Source organism: Castor canadensis, chromosome 12 (assembly GCF_047511655.1).
Source record: "Castor canadensis chromosome 12, mCasCan1.hap1v2, whole genome shotgun sequence".
Lineage (NCBI taxonomy): Eukaryota > Metazoa > Chordata > Mammalia > Rodentia > Castoridae > Castor > Castor canadensis.
In genome coordinates this window covers 38,678,635-38,700,451 of record NC_133397.1, presented here as the reverse complement: position 1 = coordinate 38,700,451, position 21,817 = coordinate 38,678,635, and the positions used below count along the sequence as shown (strand labels likewise).

The window sequence follows — 21,817 nt, the reverse complement described above, 5'->3', positions numbered from 1 at the left end:
AAAAGCCCAGCATTCAGAATTGCATACATTTACACCACCCATAACAAGCACACATGTTCTCCTGCGGGGATCTGTGGGTAAAGTCAGAAAGTGCAGAGAATAGAGTACTGGTATTTAAGCAGACCTGGGAAGATAGAAATACAGGAGATGAGAGACAGTGATAGATGACAGAAACCAAGCTAGGCATATAAACTGGCTGTTGACACCCAACAGGCTCTCCAAGCTAAAGCTAAAGGCTGCTGTGAAGTCTGATAGCCTGTTTTCTTCATTGGGTGAGTGGGCACTGATGTCCCAAACCTGCTTTTTCTGCCAGGTACTTTGAGAGAAGGAAGCATAACTCCCAAGTTTATCCCTGGCCTCCCAGACAAAAAGGCACTTGCTCCCTGGTGTAACCAGCCCAGGCCCTTCCAGAAGTCACTCTCCTGCAATGCCAGCTCTGTCCTTCCACCCATGAATTCTGATTAGCTAGCTAACCTGGATCCATCCATGCTGTCTTGGGCAGCCACTAATTTAGGTTTCTAGGCCCACGCTCTGGGTCAAGTATGTGACTGGCTATCTAAAAATGAGAGTAGGTGACAGATCCCTCACCTCAGAACAGAGGCTCAAGACCAGCGGAATCCAAACCGTCCCCTTCCCAAACTTGTACCTCCTAGGTCAATATTGCCCAGAATGTGACAACAGGGAAGGTTTTTTGAAAGCGGTGAACACACAGAGTTTCTGACACTGCCAGAATTGGAGGTAGGCTGGATGTCCTGGTTCTAAGTAGGGATAGGGCAGTAACCCTGCTCTCCAAGCAAGTGCTGGTGCTCTTGCTGCACCTTGGGCACCTTCAGACCAAGCAGCCTTTCTGTCCAGGCCATCCCACGTAAACCTCCCTGGTGCTGCCAGGAATGAGGACAAAAGAAAATCGGAAGTCAAAATTAATTTGGAATCACGAAGAAATTCCAGGCACGTTTCTCCCTAATCCTTTTCGTTTGGCAATTGAACGTTCACGTGAAGGCAAATTTTCTGAAATTACCTCTTTGGCCCTTCTTTGGATGCAGGCCGCCCTGGCCCAGAGCGGCGGAGTTGCAAGCAGCCACAACACCCGCAGAAAGAGTGAGGGCCTCCAGTGGCCAGGGGTCGGCAAGAATGCGGCTAGCAAGAAGCGGGTTTTTTTTTTTTTTGCTTGTTTGTTTTTCTGGTTTTTCACGTTACATTTTAAACCAATTCTGAAATGTCTTAGGGGCTCAAGGGACCCCGGGTGATCCCCAAAGACGGGAAGAAATTTCGGGGACCCATAGGCAAGTCACAAGGTCACACAGACGCTCACAGGGGGCGGCATGAGGGAGGCCATCCTGATTGTAAGTCCTAAACTCTGTAAACTACTTTCTCCTCTCTCCCTTTATCTTCGCTATTTGGGCAGCAGTACCCCCACCCCATCCCCACCCCTCAAAAAAAGCAAGAAGACAAAATCTCTGCTCAAGGATGATTCTTGGGATTGGCGACTTTGTGTGTTTCCCCTTTTATAAAGCAAAGCAACAACAACCGAAAGACTCCCAACACACCGCCAAAGACCACAGGGAAGGCTACAATTCCTGGTTGAACGCGCGCCTAGGCGGATCTGGCCTGCAACTCGTGCGAAAGAAACTGGTTACCGTAGCCCTCTCCCCACCGCGGTCCCCTCCGCCTTTTTGCTCAGCATTCGGGCTCTCCTCCCAAGGGCCGATTCCTGGCTTTCCACCCAACTCCCAGAAAAAGCTCAGACCCAGCATCGAAATCTTGCCCTAGCTCCAGCTGCTGTCAGAGCCGGAGAGGAAAGCGAAGCGAAGGCCGGGCGCTGCACCCCGGAGCAGCAGGCCAGGGAAGGACAAAAACACCAGTCTCTGGGAATGATAAGAAAAAGGAGAATACTGTATTTGCTTTAGAAAGTTTTTACATATAGATAAACACGCAGTTAAGATAACAGTAAAAGCGCCCTACGGGGAGTGAGTGATACCTCCAAAGCGGCTAAGAAATACTTGAAATAGCTTTTGCATAAGAATACTATGGTCTCACTCTCCGCTTTCGCTAGCGACAGGGTACCTCTTCCTAACCCAGGTCGCCACTCCACGCCTTGACTGCCAGGAACACCGAGTGGGAGGGAGAACCCCAAAAAGGAAAGAGACAGGTGAGCCGGGAGGGAAGAAGAAAGAGGGAGGAGAGAGAAAGAAAGAGAAAGGGAGAGAAGAAAAAGCAGTATCATATACAGGCAATTTCTACACATATATTACAAACTGGGAAAATGACCGATCATTAAGATATACATAATTCATATAAAATTTTGAAATAAAAATAAAAATCTGTTACAGTCATAACTATTCTTTTTCCACATTTATAACCAGTACCCACACAGGCAGTGACAGAGTGGAGAGAAAAAGGTGCTTACGAAGAAAATGATTGTCTGCGGAACAAAAAACAGAAGATTGCATCTTGTTTGACCAATACTTGGACTTAAAAACAGAGAGAAGAAAGAGAGCAAGAGAGGAAAAAAGTGAGAGAGAGCAACAAAAGGCGAGAAACATTTGCTATTTCTCTCCCGAGTTCTTTTTTTTTCTTTCTTTTTTTTAAACAAATTCAGAACGGAGATGGCAGGGTTTTTTCTTTTTGTCTGTTTTGCTTTTGTCGTCTTGTCGTCGTGGTGGTGGTTGTTTTTGTATAGTCGACTCTTTAAATCATTTTAAACTAGAGAGAATATTTTCCCAGATACAAATAAATCGTCATGCAGGTGGGGTGCCGGGTCCGTGGGAACCAAAAGGAGAAGCCGTGCTTGTCCTAGAAAGTATACAATTGTCACCTCTTTTATGTTTTCTGCCCGCAACATCAGCGTTTGTGACTGTCTGTTGGCGTCGCGGTCCTTTGGGGTGGCCATGGTGGTAGATGGTGGCAGGGGGTTGATGATTTGCGGTAAGTTTGTTATTTTTCTTGGTTTTTATATATTTTTGGCAGGGGGGGAGTGTATGTGGACTTGTGTGTGTATGGTTGTGTATCCTGATTTCGGTTTGTTCTAGGGATGGAGTAGGAAGAGGAGGAAGAGGAGGAGGGTTAGGAGGAGGGGAAGGAGGAGGGGGATGGGGAAGAAGGGGGAGGAGGGCAGCCTTGGCTATCATACATCACATTCCGAGTCGCTGGAGGTTACCGAGAGGATGGAGGTGCCGGTGTCCGCGCGCTCCGTCAGGCTGGACACGCTGGTGGTCGGGCTGGCCGCCGTGGACGGCGACTCTGCCGAGCCGTGCGTCGGGCAGCCGGGCTCGGCCAGCGAGCGCATGCCGCTCGGTCCGATCGCCTGGTGCTGGAGCCTGCGGGAGAGAGAAAGCCGTGTCCTCCCTTAAACAGCGGCCTGCCACCCGGCTCCCAGAGCTGCAGGGAGCCGGGCCTGCTGCCGCCCGCGCTCCCTGGCTACTCCCATCTCTTGCCCCTCGCCGCCTCCCCCAACTGCGCTCTTGGTGCCTTTCCCTTTCTCCAGGCACACAGCTACAACTTGAGCGCTGCAGAGCCTCCCAGTCCGGCTCTCGACTCTCAACTCCCTCCCAGAGAAGCTTCCCGGATAGGGACAGGCCCCAGCGGAGAGGTAGAATCCGAAGCTCGCCGCCTGGTGTGACCTGGACGGGTAGCAAAGGACGCTGAGCCCAGGATGAGCAGAAGTCCAAGAGAGATAGACGCTTCTTCCCTCGCCCCCTCCTCCAGGCCCTGGTGCTTTTCAAACTGAGCTGGCTGCCTGGAAAGCTGGGCTTCCCGCGGTGCCTCCTGTCCCTGCTCCCCCAAACACACACCCAGGGCTGCGGGTTTCTCACTGGCCGCCTCTCCTGGGTAGGACCCGCCGGCTTTACTCTCTGGATTCCTGCGCAGAGCGCAGGATCGGGGGAAAAGAAAATAGAGGAGCTGAAAGTGAAAAATGGAGAAAGAGAAGGGAGACAGAGAAAAGAAAGAAGGCAGGAGAGAAGCACAGAGCAGTAGCGTCAGGCTACCTCTCCCCAGGACTAGGAACCCACTGCCTGACTGAACCTAGTGTCTGGGAGTTCTTCCTACAAGGAGGCCTTTGCCTGGCTCTGGGCGCTTCCCCCATCGGGCGAAAAGTAGGTTCCACAGACTGGGCTAAGAGGGCTGTGGGCTCAGGCCAGGGCTACCTAAACCCAAACACACTCCAGAAACTCACACTCAGCCCACAGCCATCAGCAGCTGTCAGCAGGTAGGGTCCCGGTTCCCTGCAGTATACTAGGCCCTGCCTTTCAAGAGGAGCAGCAACACAGGCTCCATATGAGGGCTTTAACCCAACTGCTCCCTTCCTTCTTCCTTCCCGACTCCTTTCCCCTTCCCTCTAGTTCTTTTTCTTCTTATTTCCCCCCAATCCATCTCTGATGACCATCAAGACCAGTACAACTTTATGACTTGTGGTCAACTTGCCTGCTTGCCAACTTAGCAGTACCAAAGTGATACTCCTTGGGCAGGGAATGAGGAAGTATATGCACAGGCTTGTGTGGGAGTGAATACACACATACTAAGCTGCTCCACTACCAGCCCTGCTCTCCTGCTCAGGGTCAGGCAACCTGCAATGTTGCAGGAAGGAGGCCTCGGCATGGTGACCGCTGGCCTTTTCCCTTTGTGGCAGGGACCCAGGTTCACTTTCCTGCCCTTGACGTTTGTCGATCTCTCTCTCTCTCTCTCTCTCTCTCTCTCTCTCTCTCTCTCTCTCTCTCTCTCTCTCTCTCTCTCTCCTTCAAAGCATGTAGATATGGAAAGAAATGCTCTTTTTCCCTCCCTGTTTCTAGGCTCAGAGGAGTACCTAGCTGGGGCTGGGGCCAGGACTGAGAAAACCCGCGCCACCGCTCGGGCTCCCACGGGCGGGTACCTTGGGCAGTGGCCACTCAGGGCCGCACGTACACGCTCTCCACCGGGACCAAAGCTCCTCTCCAGCAAAGCAGTCAATAAACCCACTGCCCGACCCTGTTTCATGCGCCCGGGACAAGCAGAAAGTTTATTCAACTGGCCAGAGTCCCGGCTTGTCTGGTGCGGGGCAGCCGCCCCTACCATGCTCCCGCTCACCCACCTTTCAACCCCTCTCCCCTTCCGCGGCCCAGGGAAGCTATAGCCAGGCCGCGGACCCCGCCACTGACCTGTTCTTGGCCGCTGCGGCGCGGTCGCGCTGCCGCCGGTTCTTAAACCAGTTGCCTACTTGTGTGGGAGTGAGGCCGGTGGCCTGCGCCAGTTCGCGTTTCTTGCTGGGGTTGGGGTAGGGGTCCTGCAGGTACCACTCCCGCAGCAGGCTCCGAGTCCGCTCCTTGAAGCAATGAGTCTTCTGCTCGCCATCCCAGATGGTGCGTGGCAGCGGGAACTTCTTGCGCACACGGTACTTGTCCACTGGGCCGAGTGGGCGGCCGCGCAGCTTCTCGGCCTCCTGATAGTGCGCCTCGAGCCACATGGCCTGAAGCTTGCCGTGAGACTCCTTGGTGAACTTGTGGTTCTCCAGGATGTGGTACAGGTCGCGGAAGTTGCCGGTGTGGAAGGCAACCACGGCGCGCGCGCGCAGAATCGACTCGTGTTTGTTGATGGCCTCGCAAGCCCCGGGGGCCACGGGCAGCGACCAAAGGAAGCGGCCCAGCCGCTCGATGTCGCCCGTCTCCTCCAGCGTCTCGCAGACGCTGGCCACCTGCTCCGGCGAGAAGTTGAGGGTGGGCAGCTGGAACATGGACAACTCTTCCGGGGGGGCCCTGGAGCCGCCGCCGCCGCTGCCGCCGCCTGCTCCGCCAGCACCGCCGCCTCCCGCACGGTTCCCGCCGCCGCCTCCCGCGCCGCCGCCGCCTCCCGCACCGTTCCCGCCGCCGCTACTCGCCAGAAGTAGGGAGCAGTGGTGAGAATCGGCGAAGTTTGGCAACAAGAAGTGGGAGGAATAGAGGTCTAGGGGGGAGCGGAATACCATGGACTGACCTGAGAGGAGAGGAAAAAATTCAGGGAGAGGAAGAGAGAGGGGAGGAAGAGGAGGAGAGGGGCGATGAGGACCAGGAGGAGGGAGAGGAGAGGGGGGAGGAGGAGAGGGAAAGGAGGGGGGAGCAGAAGAAGAAGGAGGGGGAGGAGGAAGGACGTAAGGGACACCCACACCCCACACACATCCACACACACACACACCCGCGCAGCCACATAGAGAGGGAGGAAGGAGAGCGGCCCGGTGCGCGCGCGCAGAGAGAGAACCCGAGTCAGAGAGAGGGAGAGGGAGAGAGAGAGAGCCAACCACCGCCGAGTCAAGATTCAGCGATTCCACAGCAATCGCCCTAATGACAACAGCCTCATAATATCTCCCCTAAATCCACAGTGAGTGCAGCATTGAAACATTTTGTTTCGCTTTTCTATTGGTCTGCGGCGTGTCGTTGTGGCGTTGCCACGGCAACCACTGCCAATCACTGTCAGCCCTGCCAATCAATACCGAGAACGTAAGGACGGTCTTACCACTTAGCCAGAGTGGGGGGGGGGGGAGAAGAGAGGGAAGGAGGAAGACCGGGGAGAAACAGATTTTTTTTCAAATCTTTGCAACTCTTAATTTCTCTACTTCCCCATGTCTCTCTCTCTCTCTCTCTCTCTCTCCCTCTATCTCTCTCTCTCTCTCCCTCTCTCTCTCTCTCTCTCTCTCTCTCTCTCTCTCTCTCCCTGTTTCCCAAAAAAGTTGATTCAGAAATTCAAAAAATTATAAACACACAGTAGTTGAATGAGATGACCAATTACAGGAGGCATTTTGTGGAAGGCAAGTGTCTCTTCCCCACGTCTTAGGAGCTCCAGGCGGCCTGTCTGCAGAGAGGCTGAGGTCCAGCAGAGCCGGCAAGATTTGCACATGGTGTGCGCGTTGGGCCGTCTCTTTCTGCCTATGTGAGCATTAATAGTGTCGAGGAAGAAAGGAGAGATGAGATCATGGGGCCCACCACACACCGACCCCGGCTCAGCGGGATTCAGGATCCCAGATTTCTGGGGAGGGCATCTGACACCTGGGAGCTTGAGCCCAGGACCCAGACAGCACGAAGCTGTTGTGGCCTCTCTGGCCAGTGCCTGTAGGCTATATTTACCTCAATCCTTCCACATCAGAGGGACTGCTTTTACTCTGCTCCCAGCCAAGGAGTTTTGATTTCTACTATCACCTTTTATTTTTAAAATAGTGGAAACAACAGTACAATTATTTCTAGCTTAAAAAGCAATCAGACTCTTTGTTTCTCCCCATACTTCAGCTGCCTGAGGCGGTTGAGGAGGAGCTGTGGGAGCTCAGAAACCTTGGAGTCCTCCGGACTTGGGAAGGTGCTTGCTCCCTGCCACCACCACCACCACCACCCACACACAACACACAGGAAAAGGAGCTCTGGGCCTGCTCACCATCCCTAGAAGGACACTGAAAGTTTGCAGGCCATCCCAAGGAAGCAGATAAAGCCTGAAATTTCGTGTTTTCTCATATTGTAAATAATAGTTATAATAAAGCTGTTTGATTTCTCTACAAGGGAAGTAACATTGCAAACCTAAAACAGACTCTACAATGTCTACAGAATGCAGAGGGCCCTCCCTCTCTGTGGCCACTGCAGCCCCCAGGCCAGGCATGGGCATTTATTCTTAGGTATGTTGCTTTTAAGAAGATGTAATCAGCATCTTGAGCCTGGCCTCCTTTTGTGAGGCTTCTGTAACTATGGAAGTGTGATTTACGAAGATTTGTCGGGGTCAGAGACGTTTTTCCCCACGCACCGTGTATATTTAGACAGGATTCGGTTTGGTGTTAAAAAGTGTATATGTTGAATGGATTCACACACAGTAGCCAACAATGCCCACATTGTCGGCCCGTGTACAACGCGTATTGAAACGCAGCGCCCAGACTTCAACTAATCTGCCCTCAATAAAGCTGAAATAATTATCCTAAGCTGCCTTTCCAGAAGAAAAATCATTGAGGAATTCAAAACTTTAAAAAAAAAAAAAAAGATCTTTTCTGCATTCCGATGCAGATCTGGGGGCCCGGCGCCGGGTCCACACCACTTTGGAGATCTCAATGAGGGAGGAGAGAAAAAGAGATTGAGGAAGAATTTAAATGGGAACCTAATGTGACTGAGACAGTCCCAGCCCCTAAACCTCGAGCTCAGGCCCTGCTTAGGCCTTGACTCTTGCAGGGCCAGACCTCGGACGACCAAGAAGTGCAAGCCGCGTTGGAGGAGGCTCTAGGGTGACATGGAGGCTTTGGGTTGAGCGAGGGGCCCACAGTGGTAGGTCCTTCATTTGGAGGCAGCTAGGAGCAACGGTCCTAAGCCTACTGGCTGAGGTGAAGAAATACTCCCCTAAAGGAAAGACTGGCCAAACCCCATTTCGGGGGTTTCTCCTCTCCAAATATTTTCCTCGAGGCCATGAGTCCTTTCCCGCTCAGCGGCGAAGCTCTGGGCGGTCGTTCACTGCGGGCCCAGAAAGAGCCCAAAGATTGGGACACAAAAACAGACACTTCATCTTTTTTTCCCCCATCCCTTTCTCTTGTAGGGAAGGATTATAGTCTGAAAGGTGGGAGGGAGAAGGGGCAGGAGGAGGAAGCGGGGGAGGAAGGAATGAAAAGGGGGAGGGGAGTGGGTATTGTGCCGCGTGTGGGGGGAGAATTCCTACGGGTGGGTTTCCGAATATTGTGTTCAACTTTTTGAAAGCAGCTCGTGACCCCGAAACTGCTTCCCCCGGAGCCGGAGACCCAGGCGCCGGCCGGACGGGTGAACCCCGCCAGTCCCTGCCTATCCTCTCAACCCCCACCTTCTGGCAGGGGCTACCTGGCCTCTCCCCGTCACTGGGGTGCCAGCCTTGGAGGCTGGGCAGGTGCCACGGGCTCTGCCAAAAGCGTTGAAACTGAAAACCCTCGCCACTAAGGGAGCATTGAGGAAAAAGGAGCTGAAACTCCTCTTCACGACACCCCTGACCCCCCCCTTCCCCTCAAGCCACTGCCCGGGCTCCAGCCCACCCGCCGCACCCCGCCAGCTCGGGTGGCGGCCGCGTCTAGGGAGCGCAAAGCCGGGAGCGCTGCGCCAAGGCGCGCAGCTTTGTGAGCCAGGACCCGGCCAGGCGCGGTGGGGCGGGCAGCAGCCCCTGGCTGTCTGCGTCTCCCCGCAGAGCCAAGCACCGCGCCGCCCACCGAGCCCACCTCGCCAACCTCGCCGACCTGCTGCCGCAAGCGCCTCTCGGCTCTGACCGGAAGCACTACGCCAGCCCCTTGAAGCCCGTAAGTTAAGAGTCCCTTTAGCTGGGCGGGGAGGCGGGGCGGCTGGTCCTCGGAGCGGACAGCGGGCGCTCACAGAGGGGCTGGGAGCGCAGACTCCGCAGGGTCTCGGTCTAGGGGTACTGAGTATGTGTGTTTGGATGGGAAGGGAGGTCTAGGGAGTTCCCAAGCTTCTACTTCCAAATTCCCTGGCGCTGGGCAGGAGGAGTAGATGCAGAGGGACCTCTGGTTCCAGGACCCAGGCCGCCTTCCTCGCTGTTCTGGGGACTTAGAGGGAAGGCTAGGAAGTGAGCCTCGGAACTCCTGGAGGGGGTGGCGCGCTGAAGATGACTGCTGCGGACCCTAGTGAATAGTTTGGCTTGCGGGGCCTCTAGTTCTGTCCCTTGCCCTCTGACCACTCAGACTCCGAGATCTGGGACTTGGCAGTCGTACAGGCCGAGGTCACCTGTGCAGAACAAAATTGCTTCCACCGTCCCCACTTCAACTCCGGCCCCTGGGATCAGAAAGACAAGGTTCAGGTGGTTCAGGGAGAAAAGAGGACATTTGAATACCGGCGTGTTTTTCTCCTACCATAATCTACTGGACATTTATTTACGAGTATCAGCCACATTCCTAGCACTGAGAGAGTCTCCACTCAGCCTGGAGACAAATCCTAGGGACTCTCACTCTCCTTATTTAAGCCAAGGGGTCTGCAGGCCTCCCAGGCAGGATGAGCCAGAGAGCTGGAGCAGCTATACCCAGTCAGTCTTGCTCAACTCTAAATAGCAGACCCAGTTGGACCACGAAGGTTAGTTCTGGGGGGCAACGCCCCTTCCGGCCCCCAGGACGTCCAGAGGTGGGGGCTGACCGGGTGGCCGGTGGTCTGGGCCTCCCCGCTAGCTGCAAACTGAGGAGCTTGGCGCGGACCGCCAGGGAGGGCGCAGGGGAGCGCAGCACGCAGGCGGGGAGGCCGCGAAGCCCTTCAAGGACCCCGATTACTTTCCTTTGAAAAACAACAACAACAACAACTGCTCCCTCCCCGCGCCCCCGCCCCTCCCCCTTCCTTAGCCTCCGGGGACCCGCGCTCCAAGCAATTGTTGCCCGGGACTGTAAACACAGCTCAGTTGCCTCAACTTTCTCCGTGCATAAAAGTTCCCGGCGTGCGGGGAAATTTGAATATTTGATCAGCCCCTTTGAGTGACCCTCATTAGCCTGGCGCCCTGCTAAGGCCCCGGCATTGCAAGAAAGCTGCTGGGCCCTGCATTTGTACGCCTTGTTAACGCCGCTTAAAGAAGCCGCCCCGACCGCTCAAAGGCGGCCTCAGGGCCCGGCAGCGCGCACCTCTCGGCACCCCGCTCTGCTTAATGAGTCCCGCCGCCCGCTAAAGGCCCCTCCACCCCCCACATCCTCAGACAAGAAAAGTTTGGCTCTGTCTTGGGCCACAACACCTCCCACTGGCAGGCCCAGGAGGGTGGGCACAAACCCAGCCTAGCTGGCTGCAATGCTCTAGCCCCAAAAGAAAGGAGCCAGAGACTCGGGGTGGGGGTGGGGGAATGAGCCATACTGATTGGGTTATAGGGGGTGGTGGAGTCGGATTTTGTAGCCTCTGGATCTACCCAGACTGTGCACCTTGAACCTCTCCCAAGAGAGACCGTTCTAAATCAGTCACTCCAATTCCTTCAAGGTGCATATGGACTAATATTGGAGTAACAGAGGGAAGAGGCCTAGGGGAGGCTCAGCCTTAAGGAAGGTCTCTCCTTAAGTTCCTTTGCTCTTCATTGGCCAGGAAGCCTCACATTTCTTCCCACCAATCCTCTGGTGACAGACAGAACAAGGCCCTGCATTTGAGTAGGATGGGCAGGCTCAGCTCCCCAAACCACCCCTGCTCCCACCAGCCAGAGTCCAAACACAAATGATGTGACAGTTGACTGCAGTGAAGACAGTACCATAGCTTATCTGAACCGTCCACACTTCTCAACTATGCCTTCTATGGGTTCTCTTTAATCATAATTCTCCTCCTGAGGAGGCCTGAAGAAAGTACCCTAGGCATGGCCACCCTCCTTGGACTGGTCCTAATACAGGTCTAGGGACAGAGGAAGCGAGGGACCCACTTACTCCTCCTTTTCCCCTTTTCTTAGGACACTCATAGTTGGCTAGTAAATACAGGAAACTCTATTAGAAATTGTGCTTTAAGTCCTCAGAAAGAGTAGAGTCCCTTCACTGTCCCCTCTCTCCTCCCTTGCATTTTTCCCTAGACAGTTGGAACTCAAGATCCCCCTCATGCCTTCCTTGCACACCCAGCTCTTGGTTACTTTGTGGGGGGGCTAAATGCACTGGGTTTAGGATGAAGGGTGGGCCTGGTCAGATTGGTAACCTCAGGACCCCATTCTGAGGTGTCCATCTCTAGGAAGGAGTAAGACTCTGCCAGCCTTCACCTTCTGCCAAAAGGCCAGGTAGGCCTTGAAATGTCAGAATCTGTCCACCTGGCCTGTTTCTCTTCCTTTTCCCTCCAGCTCCACTGGCGTGCCCTGCCCCATTTTCCATTCCACCCTCTAAATCAAGCCCAAACTAACACCATTTAGGGATCATCGCTGAGCTGGGCAAAGGAGGTGCCCAGACAATGATCCATCCAAAGAGCAAAAGTAAGGGCAGAGAGACGGGGGAGAGCGGTGCTGTTGGAGAGAAAGGGGACCTGGGGCGAAGGGTAGAACTCAGATCTGTGGCCCCAAGGCCAGGCCTACCGGCTGCTCAGAGGAGGAGGAGGGAGGGAGGGGGCTGGGAGTCCGAGGGCATCGGTCGGGGCAGCAGGGACCTCAGGCGTCGGCGTGGGGGGCTTGATCCGGAGGAGAGGGGAGGGGAGGCGGGGGTCGGAGGAGCGCGCGGGGCGGAGTGGGGGGGTGCGGCTCTTTAAGAGCCACACGGCTGGCTGGAGAGGCGCACGGCCCGGTGCTGGTAAAGCACTGACCCCGAAGGGGATTTAGCGGGAAGGGAGCGGCCGAGCTTCGGGGGCTTTGTCCGGGGGGCACCCAGAGAGGCCGAGACACAAGAATAAGGAACGGCTGCGGCTTGAAAGGCCGCACGGAGCGGCGGCGCTGCTGCTCTTGACTTCTGAGCAGGGCTTAGAAAGCCTGCTCCAGCTTAACCGAGCTGCGGGTGCTGGGCCCTGAGTGCCGAGTCCGCGGGTTCTGAGTCCCTGGCCTCTGAGCCGAGGAGGCTTGAAATAAGGGGGGAGCTGGAGTGGTGGGGCACCCTAGCAAAGTAGCTTTTGGCTCTACAACCTCGCGACCCCGGTGCAGAGCTGCAAGCCTGAACGGCCACGTCTGGCATAATCAGAGAAAGAATTTTCTTATCCCAACTTGGCTTTTGGTTTTGTGTGTCCACCTCTCGCAGATCCGGATCTGGCGGACCCCAAATGGATTCTCAACAGGTGGCCGGGTAAGTCTGTTTAAAGAATTCTGGTTGTATCGTCAGCTCCTCCCCGACCCCTTTCTTTTCCCCTCCCTCTTTCCCACTAGGCGGGCCCGAGTTCGCCCGGGCTCCTCCCGCCCGAGGTGGCGGGGGTGGATGGTGGTGGGGATGAGGCGCCCTTCCTTTGGGGTCCTCGGCTCGCGGTTCCAGCCCAGAAAGACTGCCAGGCAGATCCTGCGAAGTTCCACCTGGTACTGCCAGGTCCCGATCATCACTCTCAGCTACTTGTACTGGGCCTGGGCGCCCCAAGAGGGAGATGAAGGGAGAGTGCGGTGCAGCACCTCAAGAGCACAGCCGGCAAGAAGGGGGACAGGAAACCCCCTGACCTGCGCTTCTTGTGTGGGGGTTTACGGTGGAAACCGAACTCTTCATTCTCTTTTATGAGAAACGCGGGATTCGGCCCGGGGCAGCCCGCTCCAGCCGTACAAAGGCCCGCAGAAGAACATGTCAGCAAATAGGGGTTAGGGTGGAGGAGGTGGAAGGGGCCAAAAGAGGGGGAAGGGAAGAAAAAAAAAAAAAAAAGCAAAGCGAGAAATCCCGGGCGTCCAAGTGAAAAGTCAGAACACGTCCCCCAGAACGCGCCAGAGACGCGCGTTCGCGGTGCACCTTCCCCTCCCCATCTTCCTCTTCTCTCTTTCTCTCTCTCTCTCTCTCTCTCTCTGTCTCTGTCCTTTCTCCCTGTATCTCGTACACGTGCACACCCATTCTACACAGGTACCCCACTCACGCGGTTCTTGCCGGTGCGGGGTTGAACACCCCATGCCCAAACCCAGGGCAGAGCAGAGCCGCCTCCCCCCCACCCCGCCCCGCCAGCCAATAACCCTCCCGCTGAGCCACCGGAGCCTGAACTGCGGGTGAGGGGAGTAGGGAGGACCCCGCACACCCCTGCCCCAGAGCTGAGGCACTGGGAGGATCTTACCTGCAGAAAGGTGAGGGAAGCCGGGAGCATGAAGCAGCGGCGGATAAATATTCATTAGGAAGTGTAAGTCCTTTTAAACCGCGCGGCGCGCTCTCTCGCTCCTATCTCTTTCCCTCCCTCCCTCTGTCCTCCAGTAAGGCTCTCTCCTCCTCTCACTCTGTCTCTTCCCCCCACCCCCCCCTTCCTGCGAAATACCGGGTGGATCCCAGTCTAGCTAACCTGTTGGGAAGCCTGAACTGCGGGCAGCGCCTCCACAGCTAGCTGTTTGCTTTCGCTCTTGGGGAAAGCGTTCCCCCATTCTCTTCCCTCCCTCCTTTCGCCCAGCCCTCACCCCCTCCTAAATTACTACATCATTAGCTTTATTTTCGGGGGGGGCGGGCAACGGAGCAGCCAGACGCACCTCTCCATAGCAAGGTGAAAAGTCAGTGCTCTCCAAGGCAGCCCTAGCTCTCCACTCCATCTTCACACTTCTCCACCCATCTGGTGTCTTTTTCATCCCTTTCCATTTCCAGTTCCATCTCCATCCTGTACCACCCCAACCCCCTCATCCTACCTCCCACCTCGCCATCAACAAACTAGAACCCAAACTGAGTGGGCAGTGAGATGCCAGGTGGCTAGGTCCCGTGTGGAGAGTTTGGAACGTTACCCTGCAGTGGGGGTGGGGGTGGGTATCCCAAGTCTCCCTTTCCCATGTAGGTTTCTTCCTGACTCAGAATGGGCACTGGGGAAGTTTGGGCCTTAGGATCAGAATACTGGGGCATGCATTAAGCACCTCAGACTTCCAGGTCAGGCCTTAGGGACTCAGAACCTTGCCCGCTGACCTGGCCTAGGAAGCTACATGAGGGAGAGAAAGGTGTGGCTTCACTTTTTTTGCAAATAAGCAGTAGAGATGCACAGACCGATCGTCGGACTGACATTCACCCTTTAAGAACAAACTACCTGAAGTTAGCAAGACCGCATCTTTCTAAATCACAACACTTTTAAAGGATTCCAGAAAATGCTTCCAGTCTCACGCGAACACGTGCACACACATCCTTCACCCCGCACGCCCTAGGGCAGAGCTCCGGCGGACCCCTGAGACAAGGAGGTGCGCGGGCTGGCAAGGCGGATTCGGTGGAGGAATCCCATCACTGCCTTAGGGAAACCGTGGTCACTACTTTTGATCCTCTTCTTCCTTCATCCAGGACCCTAGACTCCTCCAGGGGCTCTAAAATATGGCATGACCACAGAGTGTTTGGGGGTGGCGCTGACGTACGCTTTGGCACCCTACGGAGCGCAGCGCGAGAAGGTGAGTGCTGGAGGAGGGGCCGAGGGGCGGGCTGATGCTAGTTCCCAGTTAAAAAGCAGCCGCTCCCAGGAGGCCAAGGAAGAATTTTGCCCCAAACGTGCATAGTACTCGCCCTGAGGCTCCACGTCTTCTATTACTGGATATTCTCATTCCCCAAAGCCCCAGGGCTCACTTGACCAGAGGTGTCAGGATGGGGGCTCTAGTTATAAGCCGGAAGGATACTTTGCCGCCGCCCGCCAAAATTGACCTAGCCCAGCCACAATCCACCAAGAGAGGTCCTAGAGGTTGGTCCCACCTTTCCTGATCTTCGGAAGGTCTCTTTTTCTCGCTAAAGACTAAGGGCAAATGAAGGTGTAAAAGAAGTCTAGGAGCCCTGAGCCTGGGAAGCCTTGTTAAACCTTGCATCCCACCTAAAGCCGGAAGTTTGCACTTGCACATCTCCCCTCCCCAAGCAGACCCCAGGGTCAAGCCCCTCCGAGCTCAGGTTCAAGATGAGTCACCTATCTGCACAGAATGGTACATACAATTTTATCAGAACACACATGAGAGAATTAAAGGAATGCTAACAGCAGAATATGAGGAATAAAGAAGTGTCCACAGGCATAATTATTCGAATGCATGGTTGCACACCCAGTTGTCTAGATGCAGACAAAAGCCACAGTGCCCACGTGGAGTGACTGCAGACACACAGGCAGATGTACAGGAAGCTGCACTCAGGGAGATTAGGCCCATCTGGGATGCAGGTCATAAGGCTTCCTGCTAGAGGAACATTGGTTCTTAGGGAGAAACTTTTTGTAGTCCACTGGATGAAAGGTTTCCCAGTCAAGTACTGGTGACTAGGAAGAACCAAGGGCTCATCCATCCCAAAGCCAGCCTTTTCACCTTCCTTCCCTGCTCTGTTGGAGATACCCAGAAGAGGGCAATACAGGAAAAGATTCACTTTGACAGGGATTATTTATATTTATTTGTTGTTATTTTTGGCCTAGGAGATTGTGTTTTGGAGAAGGGTTTGAGAAGAGAGCATAGATGTCCTCACTCACTGACCAGAGATTCTTAAATTCCAATGGGAACATTCAGCTCTAACTAGGGTTCCAGAAATGAGAGGACTTTTGTTTTGACCTTTTCACTTCTCTTATCTAAGTTTAGTCCTTAAAAAGAATTGTTAGCTCAGCTCCATTCTCATCCCCCTCCATTTTCATCCCAGTCCCTTGTATTTCAAATAAGTCTGCAGGACAATACTCCAAAGCAAACTGATTTCTTTCTTCAACTAATTTTGTGAGATGTTGGTAAGTTCTTGCCCCCTGCTTCTGAAGGCCAGGCAGAGTTTGAGGTCCTGGCCCATTTGAGGGACTGCCAAGAGGGATTCCCAGAGTGACTCTGGAGCGTGCCTAAGTAAGTACATAGGCATTTTTTTTCCCCAGTATCAGCTCCCTTTGCCTGGTGAGTCCAGTGAACAGTCCTGGACAGTGGCTACCGCTGGTTTCCTTCAAGAGGCAGACACACAGGGAGTAATGGTGCCCCTCCCTTCAATTCACTTCCTTCCCAACTTTCTCTCTTTCAAGCTCATTTTCGGATCCTCTCTCTCTTATATGAAACTTAGAGGGTAAGTCTGGAAGATTTATTATGGAAGAGAAAGGAAAAAAGGAGGAAGGAAGGAAACAAGCAAGCAAGGAAGGAAGGAAAAGAGGGACTTTCTGGGCCAGCACATTGGATGACCACCCTCCAATGAGCAAAGAAGGGTCCATTTTGCCAAGAAAAAATGAACTATCAAAAAACACTGCAGGAGGACATGTTGCAGCAGATGTAGTTGCCCTAGAAACGGAGGAATTTCTTCTCTTTTAGGGGCAAGCACTGTCGTTTTCCAAGGTACACTTAATTCCTGGACATTTTAGTGAGTTTGTTTTTGTGGGACATTTGATCAAAAAATTGTGGAAATCACTTTGAAATCATGTAATTTTAAATCTTTGTGGGAAGGATAGTTTCTTCCAAGGCCATTTTTCTTCACCCAGGTTTGTTTTTTCTTGTTCCCAAATGAGAATGCATCTGCTGACTCACCTCAGAAAGAAACTGCAACTGAGAGAAGTGAATAAGGACTCATCACTATCAAACCTGAAGTGTAACTTTCATTCCTTGCAGCAGAGATTCAGAACACACACAAAAAAATCTCATTTGCAGTGGGATATTCTTCTCCTCTTGGGGTAGTTTATCTAGAGCCATTCTCATGATAAATAACAGCATTTTAGAATTGATAATATTTGCTGTTACTTTTCAATCTTACAAGATTCTTTAAACTCTGCTTGTCTGATTTTTAAAACTGTGTGTACATAGCTGCACCCGGTGCAACATTTATCACTCAAGCAGAAAAGAAAGTCTTTTTCTCATAGCCCCAAATGCCCCTTGTACCCATCACTGAAGCAAACTTATTTTCTCTTTCTCAAATGCCCTTGTTACCTCTGCTGGGGCTCAGGGCAAAACTGCGAAGGTTTGTGACCTCTATAGCGGGACTTGTATTGTCAGTTATTTTGTTGTGAGAAATTCTCAAAATCTCTCTCTCTCTCTCTCTCTCTCTCTCTCTCTCTCTCTCTCTCTCTCTCTCTTTCCCCATCTATCTGTCTTTCCTTCATACAACCTGATTAGGATTGCCTACACTTCCTCTACAAACAGGGGGCCTAAATAAAGCAAACCATTTCCGCTGCCCTGGGCAAAGGACTGAAACCCATTGTGGGTCTAGGGCTGAGGGTGGCAAATTATGTAGAGCATGCGTGTGGGGAAAGTGACAGTCATCACCTACAACAGAAACTAAAATAACCAGATCCCTTTGAATCCCTTCCACAACAGTGTCAACGCGCTAGAGAGGCCATCTCACCTCCAAAGGTGTCTTCACTCCCGGAGGGCCCGGGCTCCCCGCCGCAGCCCAGCGCTGGGCCCGCGCGCCTAGAGGAGGTACTCCGACGGCAAAAATCCCATACATTTTTACTACAGTGATTACTAAATTAATAGCAGGCACTAAGACAGATGTCAAAACGTCTTGAAAATGTTTATCTGTGAATAATTGAGAAGGTGGTGGGACGCATTATCAGATTGTGTAATGAAATATGTATGAGGAACAGCTGTTTGCAACAGTTTCCTCCCGTCGCCGCCTTAGCCAGGGCCCTTCTCTTGCGAGCAGCAGTCGCGGTCAACTTGGTCGTCCACTTCCGTTCACTTGGGCGTCCGCTCGTCCCCTCCCCAGCTGCAGCACCGCTCTCAGTGCGCCTCAGAGGCACCCCAGAGTTTCCTGACGGAGGACATCAGCGTGGCGTCTCCTCTCAGCCACTCTCTGTTGGTTTTCGCGGCCGGTTGAAGCTTAACTGTCTGCCGCGCTGTCCCTCGCGCCTTCGGGGCGGGCCGCAGGCTTGGTCTGCGGGGACCGAGGACAGCGCCGTGTCCGAGCGGCGGCGGCGACGACGGCGACCAAGGGTCCTGGGCGCTGCTGGCGTACGCCACTGAACACTGCGGCCTGCCCAGAGGCGAGGCCCAGGAGCCCCGCGGCTGCGCGGGGCGGATCCGGGGTCACTGCGGGGTGACAGCACTCCAGAGACGGCTTTGTTCTGCGCTCCAGCCACACCGCGCACTTCCTTCCAGCCCCTGGCTAGCCCCCGCCCCAAGCCTCGGCGCCCCCGCCCTGTTTGTTTTTCCAGCCCCGCGCCCTCCACCCCTGCACGCAAACAGCCCTCGAAGCTATGTCAGAGGCCCTAGGCCGTGGCCCAGCGCAGGCCCGAGTCCCGCCGAGGCCGGCGCGGCGAGTTCTGGGCCCGCAGGAAGCAGCGTGAGGGACAGAGGGGGCTCTGAGGCCTTGCTGGAGCTTCAGGAGCAAGGGACCGCGGGCAAGGGACGTGGCCCGAGGTGGCACCCGGACTCGGCCGGCTGTGAAGGCCTAACTCCTACCACGGCCCACTCCACTGCCATCTGGCCCCCGGCCCTCAACCCTAGTCGAAGGGTTGGGGACAGCGGGCGAGGGGGAGGGGCAGGATTCCATGTGGGACCCCATCAGGCTTGGGCCTTGAATGCGGTGTCGGCCCCACGTGACCCCCTTGTGCGCGTGCTGTCTGTCCCCTTCGCCGCTTTCGGGGCGCTGCTCGAGGTGATGGACAGGTGTCCCCAGCGCGGTGATCTCTGCGGCCTCCAGCCCCCAGCCTCCCGGCCTCTTGCCCTCCGCAGCCTCCAGACCCAGTCTCTATTCCCTGGCGCTCGCCGCAAGCCTCCGGCCGCATTGGCCCTTCCAGCGCCACCGCCTCCGACCGCTCCAAGGCCGGGGCTGGGAGCAGGGATCAGCGACCAGCGGCGCGGGGCCCCAACACCCAGCGTCTTCGCGGTGTCTCCCGGCACACTCGCAGTCGAGATGGCTCGGGCGTTATTTGTCGAGCGTCGTCCATTTTACCTAATCCCTTACGCTTTTATTCTAATCCCACACATTACAGTTAATCTGTAATGATACTGCTTCGGAGGAACCTGTTGCATAGGAGGCACAGTCATTTGTAACCTTGGAAACAGTTTTAAATAAAGATTCTAAGAGTGATGTCAACTGTGTTGATTCTCCGAGCAGGGAGTGGGTAGGGGACGCGGCAGTCCCTCGGCAGGCGAAGGGGACGGATTTCAGAAGGGAGCGAAGTCGCGCAGGGCGGGCGGAGCAGCCCGGGGTGGGGGAGGCGGAGAAGCAGCCCGAGCCCCTCAGCGGCTCCAGTCCCGAGTCGGGGGGCTTTTGGGGTTTTCCTTTTGGGAAATAGCGTGGTCTTTAAACCATGAGGCCTGGGGAGAGGAGAAGGGTTTGCAAAACTGCGAGAAACTCGGTGAACTTGAGCCACCGCGTATCCGAATTAGAAGCCGCGGAGAGCAGAGAAAGGGCGACTGGCTGGACCCTTCGGCTGCGAGAAGGCAGAGTCGCCTCTGTCCTGATCACTGCGCTCCCGGCTTCCTCCTCTTATTAAACCCACCGGCGGCGGCTGCAACAACAAAAACTGGCCGCACGCGAAAGCAAAATTAGACATAATTGCTTTTATTTATCTATTGCTTTTATATCATTAAAATATTTTTAGTTACATTGTATAAAATAGCATCGGCTCTGATTATTACCTGCCATATCTGTTGATCTGCTCCTTGTGTATTCCGCACAGCAATATTAACAATTAAGCAAAAAGCACATCTTATATACTGTATCTGTCAAGATATGTTACAATTTCCATTAACAAAAAAAATTATTCTTGTTGAAGAAGCTATGAAGCATATCTTTCACGAGCACTTTATTAATAATCATAGTTGTCAAAAAGAATTAGATATGCATAGATTGTAGATGCAAAGGAAATATTAGATGCACAGAATAAAATATACAGTGGGATTGAGGCATAACTATTTTTCTTTTTAAAATAAATTTTTACTGAGGTGAAAAAAACTCAGCTATTAAGCTTACTTAAAAGATGGCTTTGTTGGTTTAATTATACTGTAGTTATTTTATAAATATGTTTCAAAGGAAGCCTGCCATATTGCATGTCAATGAGGACTGTAAGGAAACGCTCACAAAAGCTAATGCATACCAAATACCAAATTTTAGTTCATTAGCATTCTTATTTATTACAAACTAAAGGAACCTATTAACAGACATGAATTTCTATTTAGCTAGCATTACAATGTTTGGCCATTAAAATAAAAAGGGCAAAGTATATACATATTTTTCCCCTTGGAACTATACCTTCTGTTTGCCTAGACATTCATGGAGTGATTGGAGATGTTTCTGATTGGGGAAACAAGATTTACAGTGGGAATGGGCCAGGGGGCCCAGAACCCCTATTTTTAGTTATGGAGCTTAATGCTATTCATTTGGAAGCCAGAACCGTGCAGCATGCTGAGGGCTGCGTAGTAACCACAGCCTGTGAGGGGTCCTTTGTCTTTAATTTGTGTCATGAGCATATGCAAATTATTAATTGTTTCCCCTGCACATGAGAGAATGGATTGGGATGGTAATACTGCTTTTGTTTGGATATTAAATTTTCCTTAAATGCTCCCTAGACGGGGAACTTCTCCCAAAGCGGATTCCCCTGGTAGGAAATCCCACCGCTACAGTGAATTACATGCGTATTAATTGTAGAAACACGAAATGCAGATTTCTGTCATTTCAAAAACCTTTCCCTATGAGCAAAAGCAGCAATTCTGCTCTCACTCCAGAGGTAAATGTGTATATAAACATTTTTAATGGCTGTTTAAGAGGGGGAAATCTCTCCAACTATTCTTACTTTCAGAAACTTTAAAGACTTTTTTCTTCTTAATCCCCTCATTGGGCAAGGAAATAAGTACAATTCTATAAGAACTGAAAAAGAAACATTTGAAATAATAAAAGAGGGCTATTTTGAATTATGCTGGGTCAGTTTTTTTAAATAAACAAAATAATAGTTACAGGAGCTTGTTAAAACTCTGCATTTATCAAGGAACTCAAAGCGCAGCTTCTTCCGGGACTCTTGTTTGGCTCTGACATGAAGTTTTCTGCCTGTTTAGGGATTCTTTGAGTTAAAAAAAATTTTTTTTACTCATATGAAAATAACAAGTATCAGAAGGAAGGAAATGAAATCCTGAATCTTGATTTTGAAAAAGAAAATCTATCCAAAATTGTCATTAATATTTGCAAACCTCTGGCAAAGTCTTAGTCTTCAGTAGTAAAATTAGTGGTGTGCACTGGTGAGGTAAGCATTCTAGCTCCTGGGCCCACCCAGGCAGAGAGAAAAGAGGGAAAGTGTAATGATTCCTAGGCAGACTTTCTAAGGGAAATAGCAAAAGTCACTGTATTAAGAAAGAAGCTTGGATGCCTTGATGCTGGCAGACCTAGAATAAAACAGGAGCTCTCGCTATTCTATCCTTTTATATATGGATGAAGTGTCAACTCCTAAGCCTTTAAAGCATATTTGATATAAAGATT

General features: G+C 52.9%; 1 protein-coding gene across 1 annotated transcript; it reads right to left on the bottom strand.

Annotated features, from left to right (window-relative positions):
- Positions 1–1,937: 1,937 nt before the first annotated feature.
- Positions 1,938–13,694, bottom strand: Six3 (SIX homeobox 3). The gene is made up of 3 exons (XM_020168986.2): positions 13,587–13,694; positions 5,133–5,943; positions 1,938–3,317 (listed from the first exon to the last, which is right to left on the bottom strand). Exons 1-3 carry the CDS (start codon positions 13,639–13,641, stop codon positions 3,125–3,127), a joined length of 1,059 nt encoding a protein of 352 aa, XP_020024575.1. The 5' UTR covers positions 13,642–13,694; the 3' UTR covers positions 1,938–3,124.
- Positions 13,695–21,817: the final 8,123 nt, after the last annotated feature.